Source organism: Fringilla coelebs (genome assembly GCF_963513975.1).
Source record: "Fringilla coelebs genome assembly, chromosome: 11".
Classification (NCBI taxonomy): Eukaryota; Metazoa; Chordata; class Aves; order Passeriformes; family Fringillidae; genus Fringilla; species Fringilla coelebs.
The window spans coordinates 24,313,044-24,326,616 of NC_140037.1; the positions used below are offsets into that span (position 1 = coordinate 24,313,044).

Genomic DNA, 13,573 nt, shown 5'->3' on the forward strand with positions numbered 1-13,573 from the left:
CGGCTGCGCGGTGAAGGGGGAGACGCGCCGGACGCCATCTTAGGGGAGGGCACTCTGAAGAAGAGGAGGCGAGCGGACACGGGAACGGCTTCCCGCTGGCTGAGGGCGGGGTGGGATGGGACACCGGGGAGAAATGCCGCCCTGGGAGGGCGGGTGGGCGGCTCGGGGCCTGGCGCCGGTTCCGGAGAGAAGTGTGGATGCCCCAGCACTGGAAGTGTTCAAGGCCAGATTGAACGGGGCTTGGAGCATCCTGGTCTAGGGGAAGGTGTCCCTGCCCATGGCGAGCGGGGTGGGGATAGTGAAATCAGGTGATTTTGAACGTCCCTTTCAACTCAAACAATTCTAGGATTCTATGGTACCAAAATTTCTTTTCAGGTTTAAGCCCCCAGCAAAAAGCACAGAATCCATTCGGGTGGAAAAAACCTCTGAGATCATCGAGTTTAACACAGGACTGAACACCACCATGTTAACCAGACCATGGCACTGAGTGCTACATCCAGTCTTTCCTCTAAAACCCCCAGGGACAGTGATTCTACCACCTCCCTGGGCAGCTCATTCCAATGTCTAAGTACCCTTTTTCTGAAGAAATTCCTGCTTACGTCCAGCCTAAACCTCCCCCTGCACGACTTGAGTCAATGTCCTCTCATCCTATCACTTGTTACCTGAGAGCAGTCAGACCTTCACCTGGCTACATCCTCCTTTCAGGGGGTTGTAGAGAGTGAGTGAGAAAACCTTAAGTCAGATATTATCAGCTCAGAAATTAGGGGTGGAAATCCAAGTTTTCATATAGCAATCTGGAAGAATTATATTTGGGTTTTTTTGACGTAGCCTGGTAATGTTTGCAGCCACAACATGGCCTCTTGGTACAGCACAGTCACAGTGGTGCCACAAACATGATGCCAAGCTCCAGTGTCAGGTGTTCAGATGGCAGGAGCAGTGCTCTGGGACAGCTGCAAAACCTGTCTGAGGAGCAGGGTAAGTGCAAGTGATGGCTGCAAGCTCTGTGCTACCTTGGCAAGATGGGTACTCGCAGCTGTCTGAGACATTGTGCTAAAGGCATTCCTGTCAATGATACAGAAAGTATCATTCAGTAGCAAACACCTCAGCCTCTCTGTATTTTCCATTTTGGCAAGCTGTTGCCACTCATGTTTCTGGGCACTACATTTGTATTGCCCTGCAAAACATCCATGTCCATCAACTTTAACGAATTCATCAATCTGTAGTGAATTGCCCTTACCATAGAACAGCAACAGGCAAAAGGAAAAAGAATAAAGGGGTGCACAAGAATTCTTGTGTCTTTTCAGCTGAGCCTGGAAATTAGAGTTGTCATTTCAGGCAGGTCCAGCTATGTCTTAGCAACCTATGACCCACCTTGTATGGCTAAACTGAAAGGAGCCACAATGAGATCCCAAATAGGTGATTTGGGAGAAGCACATTAAGGAGTTCCAGTTTAGAAATGGTTGACAAAGTCCGTGCCAGAAACAGTTATTTTGTGCTGTTCTCATCTATTCTAGTCTGAGTTTTACAGAGGAAAATTCCTGAATTTCTATAAACACCTATCAACTGACAGTACCTAGAAAATTGCTCCTTGTTATAAAACTATTATGCTGATTTTTCAGTTATTAGTTTTGGATTGCATATCTAGAGTGAATAGCATTCCCTTTTTTATTAGTTCTGAATAAATCTTTTGTGATCAGATTATTTATGTATTCATTAGTCCCCATCCCTCAGCTCTCCTAAACTCTTTATCCAGTTTAAAACCAAAGCATGATGAACTTGGTAAAAGGCCAATGTGTTTGATGAAAATATGCAGCATGGTACATAGTACTTGCATGAAAAAGTTTGCAGTGTAAATTCAACAACACTGTTAAACATGCAGGGATTCATTTAAGAGAGTGACATTTTAGTTGAAAGCTATCACAAAAATCCATAAAATATTACCCTCATGGAATGTTGTCTACCTCTCCCATCTACTAGACTCAATTTTAGGGTTATTAATAAAAAGGCAGAAAGAGATCAGCTTATATGTATGTGGGTTTTTAGGTAACATACTTAATCTCATTTCTTCTACTCTCAAAAACGTGATAATGCAAGGGCAAGTATATCTATGCTAGTTAGGGAGTAATTGTCCTCTGTGTAAAGGTTGGTGAAGTTTCCCTGGTCTCTGTTTGCCCAACTGTCCCATCCAAGTCTGTTTACTATTCCATAGGGTCCAGTATAGGACCTCTTATTACTATCTAATTTCCTATCAGAAAATTCAAAGTTGAAAGGTCATCTGCAAAAGAAAATGTCATAGCTCTTCAGCGTTGAACTTCTTACTGAAGAAGAATTAGTTTCAATTCAGACTGCAGTTTGTTCCCGATGATTTCTGTAGTTTTTCTTAAAATATTCAAAATTACCGGGGGGGGGGGCGGGGGGGGGGGGGGAAGAGAAGAAGAGAATTAGAAGAACTAAAGAATTATATATCCTTTAATCCTCTGGGAAAAGATCTGACTGAATTTGGAGCCAGACCATACATACTCTGTGTAGTGAGAGACTGTAAAATACTGTTCCAGTTTGCAATGAAGATGCAACTAAGTTCTGATGAGAAGCCTCATGAAGATACCTTTTAGAACAACAGGTGGAAGAATTTTTAGAACAATGGGTGGCCCTGATACAATTACAGCTTCCATATCTCTCCTCGTAAGAGGGATGCTCCAGACATTTAATCATCTTTATGATGATTACTATCTCCAGTAGCTCCTTTTCGTGAGGAGTCCAGAACTGGACACAGCACTGCACACGGGGCCTCAATCCTTCGGGACGAGACGCAGCCGGCAAACAAAGCTCTACCCCTCCTTTCCCACGGCCCACTCCGCTGTTTTCCCGCCGCTCGCGGTCCCCGGCCCCTCCCCGCTCCTGGCAGGACGGGACTCTCCGCGCCGGTGGCCCCCGTCCCATCGGAGCCCCGCGGTCCGTCCGCCGCGGCAGCCTCGCACCGGCCCCGGGGACCGCGGGCGCCCTCTACCGGGCTTGGCGCTGCCGCCGCCGCCGCATCCGGGGCTCCGTCCGGCGGGTGACGTAAAGCTATAAAGGCCCGCAGCGCCTTTGTTCGCCCCCATTGCGCAGTTGCAGATCGGCGCGGGCGGAGGTGAGAGCTGCTGCGGGCTAGGGCTCTGCGGGCGGCACCGCGGGACGCTGCGGGTATCCGCGGCGAAAGGTCCGCGGGGTGGGGACCGCGTGGCGCGCCGCTAGCGGCGGAGCGGAGGCACGGCGGAGCCGGGCCCGGCCCGCAAACCCTCCCTGTCCGGCTCCGGTTAGGACGGCGGGACCCGCGCCGTTGCGGTGGGGCGAGGAGGGTCCTGGCGGTGTGAGGCGCGATGTCCGCCATTTTATGTGCGGGGGTTCCTGAGCATCCCAGGGGAGGGAGAGGCGGGCATGGCGGGCGCGCCGCGCCGATGTGTCCGGGCGGGCTTGAGTCGCCCGGTGGGTGAGTGCCGAGGAGGCCGCCGGCGCGGGGACGGAGCGGAGCCGCTGCCAGAGGTGGCCGCCATTTTGTGGCGGTGCCTGAGCCGGCGGAGGGTCCGACGCCCCCCGCTCTCACCGTGCCCGGAGCGCGGCTGAACCCGCGCGTGTGCGGCCCGGCCCGGCCCCGCCGCGGCTCCCTCGGGGGTGCTTTGTCCGCGCTCCCGCGTGTGCTGGAGCTGGCGCGGGCCTTCCCGCCATCGCGCTGGAGACACGCGGGCAGCGCTTGTCCGCAGGCGCCGGGCGGCCTGCCAGGCACGAGGGGGATTGGCTTTGTCTTCAGCACTTGGGCTTTTTTTTCTTTTTAAGCCCTCCCGCCCCCACGACTGTAGCTGTGACATTGCTGTGTAGAACTGCAGTGGTCGTCTGGTGTCAGTTCAGTCTCACATGTTGTGTGGGCCAGGAGTTTAGCATAGGCTCCATGTACTTTAAATAATACAAAGAATGAACTTAATTTAAAAACACTGACCTCAAATGCTCTAAAGAGTTAACTATTTTGTTTTACATTGACATATTAAGCAAACTACCTGAAACATCCAGGATTTAAGGGAAAGGTGTGCTAGGATGGCTCTCCAGGACAGAAGGAACAGCAGTTCTGGAAGAGTTTTCGCATTCACCAACATTGCTTCATTTTAACAGTGCTTTGTTCCACTATTCAAAGTTCTATTTAATATCTTTTAAATGTAGTATATAATGTGAAGAACTAACTGTTAATGCTACTTCCAGTTGCTTCCACTGCAAAAAGTTGTAATTACTTGATGTTTTTTAATACCTCATATTTCTTACCTAATATATTTTTAAAGAAAATGTGCTTGTGCATTTGAGGACAGAAGTAATTGTTATACCATGAAGTCTCTATTGCAGTCTGATATTTTGTTAGTAATGGCCTCATTCGTTTTAGTAGGTCATTTACAGAATCAAAATGGTTGAAGCAGATCGTCCTGGGAAGCTGTTCATTGGGGGCCTGAACACGGAGACTAATGAAAAAGCCCTTGAGGCTGTATTCGGCAAATATGGACGCATTGTGGAAGGTAAAGAGAACTTTTCTTAAGATGGTAATAGTATAAAACAAACAACATAGCTGTGATGACTTTTTGGCGTTGATCATCTGAAATGATGGTGCTTACATGTCCTCTAAGAAGTTCTGAGCTTAAAAGGTTAAATAAAGGTTAAGTGTACCTTACAGAGAATTACAGGGAAGGCTGATGTGATTTTGTTTCTGCAGTCCTTTTGATGAAAGATCGGGAAACAAACAAGTCCAGAGGATTTGCATTTGTCACGTTTGAGAGTCCAGCAGATGCAAAAGATGCTGCCAGAGATATGAATGGAAAGGTAGGAATAAGATCATTTATGTGTTGCAGTTGCTACTGATCAGGACAATTAATCTTTGGGGTAAATCAGCTGGTAATAAAAGTTGGAAAGAAAATGGATTAGAACATTGTGGAGACAAGTTGTAACTTTAAATTTCACAAAATGTCTCTGTCTCCATGAAGCTGAAATCTGTTTTTCCTGTTCATGGATTTGCTAATAGAAAATGAAGTCTGGCTGGCAATCAGCTATGCCCTTTTCTTATTGATCCTTAATCGGTGATGGAGGAATCAGCTCTTCATTCTTGCATGTTTCAATAATGATTTTGGGGTTGGATTTTCCTTTTTGATCGTATTTGAATGCAGTATTGTGTAAATTACACTTCAGGGAAGTGCCTTACCTGAAAATTAGTAACTGTTCCTTTAACACGGGTTGACTGTGATTTCCCTTGAGTGCTGGAGCATTGATGAGCTATCTGGTATTCTGTGGATAATCTACATTTGTGACTTGCATCATTGATCTGCTTGGTCTGTGAGGGGCATCTTTCCAGTTAATGTGCAATGGCTTTGCAGTTAGCCGGCAACCAAATTTGTTCATTTATGCCCTGAAACGCAGTGGTCTAGCTTTAAGAGCAATTAGATGTGTAATGTTTTTAAAAATAAAAGTACAGGAATTTGCAGCACAAGTTCCAAGATAATACCAGGATAGTTTGTCAGAGAATTGCTGTAATCTGTATCTGTTGTGGCGTGTGTTTGATAAGGTAGATATAAGTTGGCAATTTTTTGGTGAACAAATGCTTATCTTCATAGAGGTGCTGTCTCTTCAGGCAGTGAAAACCATCTTAGGTCACTTGAATTGCAGACTCTGGTTTTCCCTGCATTGTGTTGAATGGTTGTGTTTAGGTCACGTTGCACTGGCCTTGTAAACAGTGTCTCTTGAGATGCTGTTCAAGTAAAGTGAAGAAACATTGCGTGATTGTTATTAATTGACACTTGGGATTTTGACATATTTGTCTTGTTAGTTTAAGAAGCTGAAGTGAAAGAAAAATGTCAGTTATTGCAGTCAGTAAGTGAAACAACTTTAGGAATAAGAAAGTGAGCTTTGTGTAGTGTTTGTGAACACAAATAGTAAAGCCTCTTGTATTTGTGTTATAGCAGGGTATGTGTTATAGAAGGATAGTGGGTTTTCTGCTCCATGTACTGATGGTTCTGGATGCTTCATGCCAACCTTATCACAATTAGGGTTATTCTCTTAGAAGACTTCCTTCCCTTTTAAGCAAGCTAGTAGTTTTGTCAAGGCAGAGGGTGGCAAATTCAGATGATGTTCTTTCTATACCAGCCTAAACATCTGTCAAGGTGCTTCTTTTATTGAATTTTATTTCTTCACTGTCTAGTTTGCCACAGTTCTGAAGACTTGTTTACTGCCGTGCTTAAATAATTTATTTTCTCTGAAATGGTCATGGAATCCTCACATAAGGTAATTTCAAGGAGCTGTAGGCAATTGTCAGACTGAAAGGAACTTGGTCGCTAATCTATGTGTTTGTGGAGTGCAGCTTGCAAATCAAAATCCTTCTGAAAATAATCACCAACTGTTCTAGCTCTTGAATGTCGAGGCCTGTGCTTGATCACATTGGAAACATTTGGGAGAATACTGCTTGGTAAAGTAGCTAAATGTTTGTAGCTGAGGTTATGTCTACTTGTTCTGGAATGCACAATCTGCATTATTGGCAAGAAATGCTAGAAAAAAAGGCCTTGTGGATCATCGTTCTCATGGGTTTGTCTTCACTATAAATCTAGAAGTACCTTCCTCTGCTTTGAAATTGGAGCAGTGTATGAAAAGAACATCCTCAGATGGGATTTAGCCTAGAATGTCTTCTGGTCCAACTTGCTTTGACCATGGATATGAAAGATATTCATGTGGTGGTCTCTAATTCTCATCTTCAGAAGGCCTTCTGGACAACAGGTACTGCTTGTATTTCAAAAAGACTCTGCATTCAAGATCTGAGGGAAGAGCAGTGTTGAGGCCTGGTGTGGGAAGAGGCAATTGTCATAAAAACGATTTGAAGGTCTCTTTGTCCGTTTGGAAAAGATGGATTGGAGCATTCTTGAGGTTTTAATGCAGCTGAGAAGCAGCAGCAGAAGCACTGTGCAGATTGCAGTTGAAGCAGTCTGTCAGGAGTTAGATGATCTGTCTGGCCGGGGGAAGAGTTCTGCATTGCCTGCCTGTTGCTCATTCTGTCATCCCAAAGGAATTTGAAGTTGTAGCCAGTAGAAGAGTCTGCCTCCATTAGATTCTGCAAGAATGAATTCGCATTTGATTTTTTTATTTTGCAAATGTTTATGAAAATATATGCGGAGTTCTGCACAATTTGGGTGAGGGCTAGTATGTGAACAACTATATTTCATTCTATATTGGGACAAGCATAGACTAGTCAAAGCTTGCTTGTTGGAGATAAATTTGTCCTGCAGAAGGAGATCACAAGATAATTATTTTAGAGTTGGGATGGAGATTTCTCACTTCAGTTACTTGGTCTTCTAGATTGAATCAATGCTATCATGTCTGAGCAGTGCAAAAGAAATACAGAAGTACTTCATAGCAGCTTACCAGCCTTCCTTAAGAAGAATCTTAATTCATGGCTGTCAAGTCCACGTCCTGATGCCACAAAATACACATGCTTACATGGACATAAATGTGGATACTTCCCAGTCTGTAATGGTTGTTCGGTGCAGTGGGCTGTTCTCATGACCTTCTGATTCTACGTCCTTAAGATGAAATGGATAATTAAAGAGAGGATATGACCTTAGGCAAAGGGTCAGGAAAAACCAAAGATTTTATTCCAGTGTAGACCTGCCAAGCCAGCTGGTCTGTGTTAAGAGGATGGAAGCAGATGCTACAATCCCTACAGCATAAACTGTACTCAGCACTATAGAATATTGTCTGATTGACAGAAAGTGCTTCCTGTTCTTTGGGAAGAAGTGATGCAGAAGCTTGGCCTCTTGAGAAATGGATCTTCATTTCTTGGATATATATGGCAAAAGGAAACTCACTTAATGTGCCATCAAAGAACATGGAAAAATGGAGTCATTGTGGCATCAACAGCAAAGTGATCCATTGAAGAGGAAAGCCCTGTGCCCTGCTAGGACCAGCTTCATGCAAGTTATTGTAACAGTTTCTTTGACATACTTGATTTCTTGCCCCGCTCCCAAAATCAAGCAAATTTCATTCATCTTTTCTGTTGAGATGTGGAACAGTTTGCAGGATAGTTCTCTAATTGTGTTTGGTTAAAGTTCTCTGTCTCACTTTACAAATATGTACAGATTATTCATTCCACACATAGGAGACTTTGATTGCCAAACTATTACTGTCCTAAATTACTTGTAGCTTAAATTATTTTCATGCTTTTTAGCACCAGGGTGACTTCACTTTCTGGTGCTCATATCATATTAAAAAGGCTTCTATAACACTCTGAATCAAGGTATTAAAAAGAAACTGAGTGTTCACGTTGACAGCTTGTGCTTTGAGCTCATTGAAACAACTTCCTTATTTTGAGATGGGTTGTGTGACTTTTATGTTTGGTGAGGTAAGACCCTTCTTTGAGCTAAGAAACCATAAAATGTCCCTCTTCTTTGAAATAGGACTAACTTTGACAAATATTTTCTGGTTAGCAAAAAATATATTCTTGTATCTAGTGAAAGGTCTTTCTGGACCTATGGAATAGATTTTTTAAGACTACTTTTGTAAAGCAGTCTACAAAGAAACAATCTTCTGCCAAGGTAAGATGCTTAAGTGCAAGGCAGAAGAAAACAGGAGGAGAAATTACAAGGAAAACCGTGCCTCCTACCTAACAGAAATGAAAGAATTTAAACCTAGCATCCAGGTTTTCAGAACCCATGCTAGCAGAAGGGGACAATGTTTGCTTTCTAAACTTAAAACAAGCTGTCAAGACTCTGCCACGAAATTAAGGACAGCAGTGGCCATAGCAAAGCTTAAGGCTTCAAGCCCTCTGTTCCTGCTTGAGAGGGATGAAACTGAGAGATTAATTACAATGGCAAATCAATATGATGCAAACTGATAAGTTCCAGTCATTAGAGTGGATATTTCAGTTTGTCATGCCAAAAGGCTTTTTGAGAAACCTTTCATAAGTAAAATATTACACTTAGTCAAAGCCAAGACCAGTATGATTTTGCTGGTATTTCTTACTTTTTTTCCCTCTCAATGGGTCAAGTTGAACCTGTGTATGTACACACAGGTTTTCAATCAATCACTACAACTCTGAGCTGGCAAAATACATCCACTATTATGGTGAATTTTCAGAGAGCTAGATTTTGACAGAGAACAAAAAATATTTAGTACTTCAATAAAATACTATTGGCAGGGTAGATAAAGACATTACTAGCAGTCTAGCAGTTATGTTTGTTCATTTATTGCAGCAAAGAAGTGCAATGAACAACACTTTCTGCCTGATAATTAATTAGTTGTCATGGCAGAGTTAAATATTTAACTGCTAAAAAAGGCAAATAAACCATGTTGGCCAGGATAGGCATAGAATAACCTAATTTTAGCAGAGCTTGTGATCTTGATTCTGCTATGATATCCAAACATGTGGTGTCTAAAGATCATACAGAAATTTGATTAACTAGGTTGAATTACTCAGCTTGTTAGTACCTGCTCATGTTTGAGGTATATTAGTTGGCTGCGGAGTTCCTGGTATTGCAGATCTATATTCCAGCAAAAGCTTCTACTTTTTTCATACCACAAAAAAAAATGCAACCGCACAACAGAACCCACAAACAAAAATACCCCAATCACAAAGCACCTTCCCTGTGGAAAAGCAAGCAATAGAGTAAATTGTGACAGTCACCTTGATTGAAAACCCAGCTTGAAACACTAGAAAAAAAGGGTGAATTGTCCTACTTGGTCTGCTGTGTAGATGCTGAAATAGCTTCTAAATACTTCAGCGATCACCGTTTTATCAGGACGTCAAGAAAATGTGCTAAACGGCCTCCCCATTGCCAGAAATCCCAACTGAAGCTGTTACCTTCAGCTTAATCTTGTAACTACAGGTGCACTTCTAGTTTGGTACAAAAGTACATGACAATTGAAAATAAATTGTAGATCATATATCATGTTTCATTTACAGAATAAATGACATGGGGCTGCTGTAATCATTGGACACTTGTGTTTTCACTGAAAGTCCTTTCTGATGCTGCTCTGTGGTTTTTTTGCCATCAATACCACAAGAATGAAGTACTGTAGAAATTGAAATTAGGCCCAACATGCTGCTGAGTACTTGGGGACTAATACTGAAGACTGAAATCAGTTCTAGAGTTGCTCTAACTTATAAAATGGAAGCCCTATAAATAGTGAAGCAAGAGGGGCTTGATTTAAGAAATACAAACATGACTGAGCAGTAAGTAAAGCAGCTTCTTCTTTAGTCATTAGATGGGAAGGCAATTAAAGTGGAACAAGCAACCAAGCCATCCTTTGAAAGTGGTGGTAGGCGTGGGCCACCACCCCCTCCCCGAAGCAGAGGTCCTCCCAGGGGCCTTAGAGGCGCAAGAGGCGGAAGTGGCGCGAGAGGACCACCTTCAAGAGGGAGTCACTTGGGTATGTATTGACCTCTCTCATTATACACTTCGACAACACAAGACAATCCCATTGGAAGATGACAATAATCCTACTGGAAAAAAAAAAAAAATCAAACACCTGAATAGTGCACTCCTTGTTCTTTATTAAAATGATGAAATACGATCTCGGCAGTTTAGTCAAATTTTTGATTAGGCAAGTACACCTTAAGAAAAGGCTTTCAGATGTGAAGATTCCTTTCTACAACTAACACTCCACTTGACTTTTGCCTATGAAAGAAAAGCAGAACTCCTACCTTGCACGTGAGAAAGGAAGCTTTCTGGTATTCAAGTTGAAAAAGTAATTCGCTACCACCAGGGAAAGGGAGCTGCCTTTCATTCTTTATAGCGAGAGGTCTAAACTGAGAAAGTTGTAGGACTGATCCTTCCAGATCAGAGTGAGAGTTAGGGCAGCTAAACTATTTCTGTTAAGTTGAAACTTTATCAAGTACATTACTTGATACTGGATACTCATTAAGATACAGCTGTTTATTCAGACGTTTCAGTATCAAAACAAAACTCACTCAACTACAAACAGTACCTGAGGTATAAAGTAAAAGTTGTAATGCAGGAAAAAAACCCTGGAAATAGTGAAACTTCTCTTGAAGAGTCTGTATAGTAGGTTCTGCAGACTTGGTAGTAGTACCTCTGTTCCCTCTCTGTAGGCTCTTCTCTAGTACATCCTCCCAAGTGGTTCTTCTGAGAACAGTAACTTGTTAAGCATTTAAGCTGTGACTGATTACAGGTATCAGACTGTCTTTTTCCTTTGTGTCACACCCTGTAGCTTTTGGATAAGTTCTAAAAGACAGTTCTTGACAGGAATTTAGGCTGTGGGAAGTTTGGCTCTCAATTCTGCCAGTAGCATTTAATAGTGGCTAGAAGACAAGAGAAGGCTTTGAGGTCTAGTGTTAGAGGTTTATGGTTGATCATGTAGTGGTAATAATGGCACCTTTAGGTTGTCAGGCTTTAAAAAAATGCAGGTGAGAGTATCACAGAAATAATAATTGGTTCCTGGCTTCTCCTTCTAGGGTCTTCTCGAGGGCCACTTCCCATGAAGAGGGGTCCACCTCCACGAAGTGGAGGCCCTCCACCTAAAAGATCTGCACCTTCAGGACCAGTGCGTAGCAGTAGCATGGGAGGAAGAGGTAAGGACTTCCTGACTAAATTAATTGCTTGGTCAGCTCTAGCACCTTAGTTCTTCCTTTAGGAACTGGTGCAAATCATTGATTCTAACTTTAGTCTGCTGTGGGATGGTGTACTGTTTTTCTAACCTTTGGTTGCTTTCATACCAGTATAATTTTGTAGCTGTTTGGAACAATTTGGTGCAATTTGAATATGTTTCATCTAGTGCTGCTTTAAAACTGTACAAGCAGAAATGTAGAGCGTTCTAAATGTAGGCTCCGGAGATACTATTAAATTGCTTTATGCTATTTCCTAGCACTTGCCTTGGATGTTCTGCATGGCTAAATGCTAATTAACTGGGCTGTTTCTTTGAAGCTCCTGTGTCACGTGGAAGAGATGGTTATGGTGGTCCTCCGCGCAGAGAGCCAATGCCATCACGGAGAGATGTCTACATGTCTCCAAGAGATGATGGCTACAGCACTAAAGACGGGTAAATTCTAATACTGTTTTATTTAAGTGAAGTGTTTTTTGTTTGGAGAAGGATCTTGATTACAGACATTCTATGGTAGGACACATGTCTGACATCTCAGTTTTTGTTCTTTGTAGTTATTCAAGCAGAGATTATCCCAGTTCCAGGGATACCCGGGACTATGCACCACCTCCCCGAGACTACGCATATCGCGATTATGGTCATTCCAGTTCACGTGATGAATACCCCTCCAGGGGATATAGGTACCTACTGTTGGAGTTTTCTCCCTGTCACTTTATTTTTGCTGTAATGTTAGTGATTTGTACTAAGTCTTAGTAGTCTTTCCTCCTATAGTGATCGTGATGGATACGGTGGTGGACGTGACAGAGACTACTCAGATCATCCAAGTGGAGGCTCCTACAGAGATTCATATGAGAGTTATGGTAAGAACCCATTTTGAGGATCATATGAATGTACAGATGTCATAACATTTGACTTCAACTAGGTTGCTTGTGTTTTAGGGGGAAGTGGCACAATTTTTTTCCCCTACAGTGAAAGTGCAGTTGTTGGTTATCAATTGATCGTCTCGTTAATAAGCTATAAGCTAAAGAAGCAAAGTCTTCAGTTCAGAATGACAGCTGTCTCTGGAAAATATGGCTGAGTTTCTTCTCTAAAATAACAAGCTGTATTGGAATACCCAGTTAAAGAGCCTGCCTGAATAAACAAACACCGTCTTCATTCCTTCAGAATCTTAAAAGCCACTCACTGCCTGATACACGATCCCCACTTAAAATACCATTAGTGTGGCAGATTATATTAAGACCATCTCAATACATATAAAAAGAGTAGCAGTAAACATTTTAATACAGCAATTCTGTAAATTCAGATTTAAAATTGTACTATATGACTTATGGTGTTGCCATATTACCTGACCATTGACCCTGCAGGTAACTCACGTAGTGCTCCACCTGCTCGAGGGCCCCCGCCATCATATGGTGGAAGCAGTCGCTATGATGATTACGGCAGCACACGAGATGGATATGGAAGCCGAGAAAGTTACTCAAGCAGCAGAAGTGATGTCTACTCAAGTGGCCGTGATCGTGTTGGAAGACAAGACAGGGGTCTTCCCCCATCCATGGAAAGGGGCTATCCACCTCCTCGGGATTCTTACAGTAGTTCAAGCCGCGGGGCGCCCAGAGGTGGTGGCCGTGGTGGAAGCAGATCCGATAGAGGTGGAGGCAGAAGCAGATACTAAAAACACTCTTAAACTTTTGGACCAAGACAGATTATTTCTCAAATGTGGAAGCTGTTCTATCTTTACTACCAGAGGACTACTAAAAGGAAAAGTTGTTTTTAACCTTTTTTTTATTGTTGCCTGTTAAGTTTTTCCCTCCATGACTTTTATGCTTTTGTGAGAAAAAGTTGAAACAATGTTTAATATCATTTCAAAATTGTTAACATTTCTTTCAGAAAGCAGATGTTAAATGTATAAGCTTGAGCTGTGTACTAGTGTTGTAATTTTCAAAGTAAAGTTTCCCTAAAATGC

The 13,573-nt window shown here is 42.9% G+C and overlaps 1 protein-coding gene across 2 annotated transcripts; it reads left to right on the forward strand.

The window, feature by feature from the left end:
• The first annotated feature begins 3,095 nt into the window (after positions 1-3,095).
• Positions 3,096-13,573, forward strand: RBMX (RNA binding motif protein X-linked). 2 transcript variants are annotated; one of them, XM_084213273.1, is made up of 9 exons: positions 3,096-3,130; positions 4,406-4,535; positions 4,730-4,836; positions 10,248-10,419; positions 11,465-11,581; positions 11,934-12,048; positions 12,165-12,290; positions 12,367-12,470; positions 12,975-13,573. In XM_084213273.1, exons 2-9 carry the CDS (start codon positions 4,427-4,429, stop codon positions 13,280-13,282), a joined length of 1,158 nt encoding a protein of 385 aa, XP_084069399.1. In that variant the 5' UTR covers positions 3,096-3,130; positions 4,406-4,426; the 3' UTR covers positions 13,283-13,573. The 2 variants fall into 2 exon arrangements, with proteins under 2 accessions (XP_084069399.1, XP_084069400.1); XM_084213274.1 differs by having other exon boundaries at positions 12,382-12,470.

What these genes read in the sequence shown, in the direction of transcription:
- RBMX (XM_084213273.1), top strand. Translation starts at nt 4,427, where the DNA reads ATGGTTGAAGCAGATCGTCCTGGGAAGCTGTTCATTGGGGGCCTGAAC. An exon ending in CAGTAGCATGGGAGGAAGAG is followed by an intron (nt 11,582 to 11,933) that starts GTAAGGACTTCC and finishes GTTTCTTTGAAG; the next exon opens with CTCCTGTGTCACGTGGAAGA. An exon ending in GGCTACAGCACTAAAGACGG is followed by an intron (nt 12,049 to 12,164) that starts GTAAATTCTAAT and finishes TGTTCTTTGTAG; the next exon opens with TTATTCAAGCAGAGATTATC.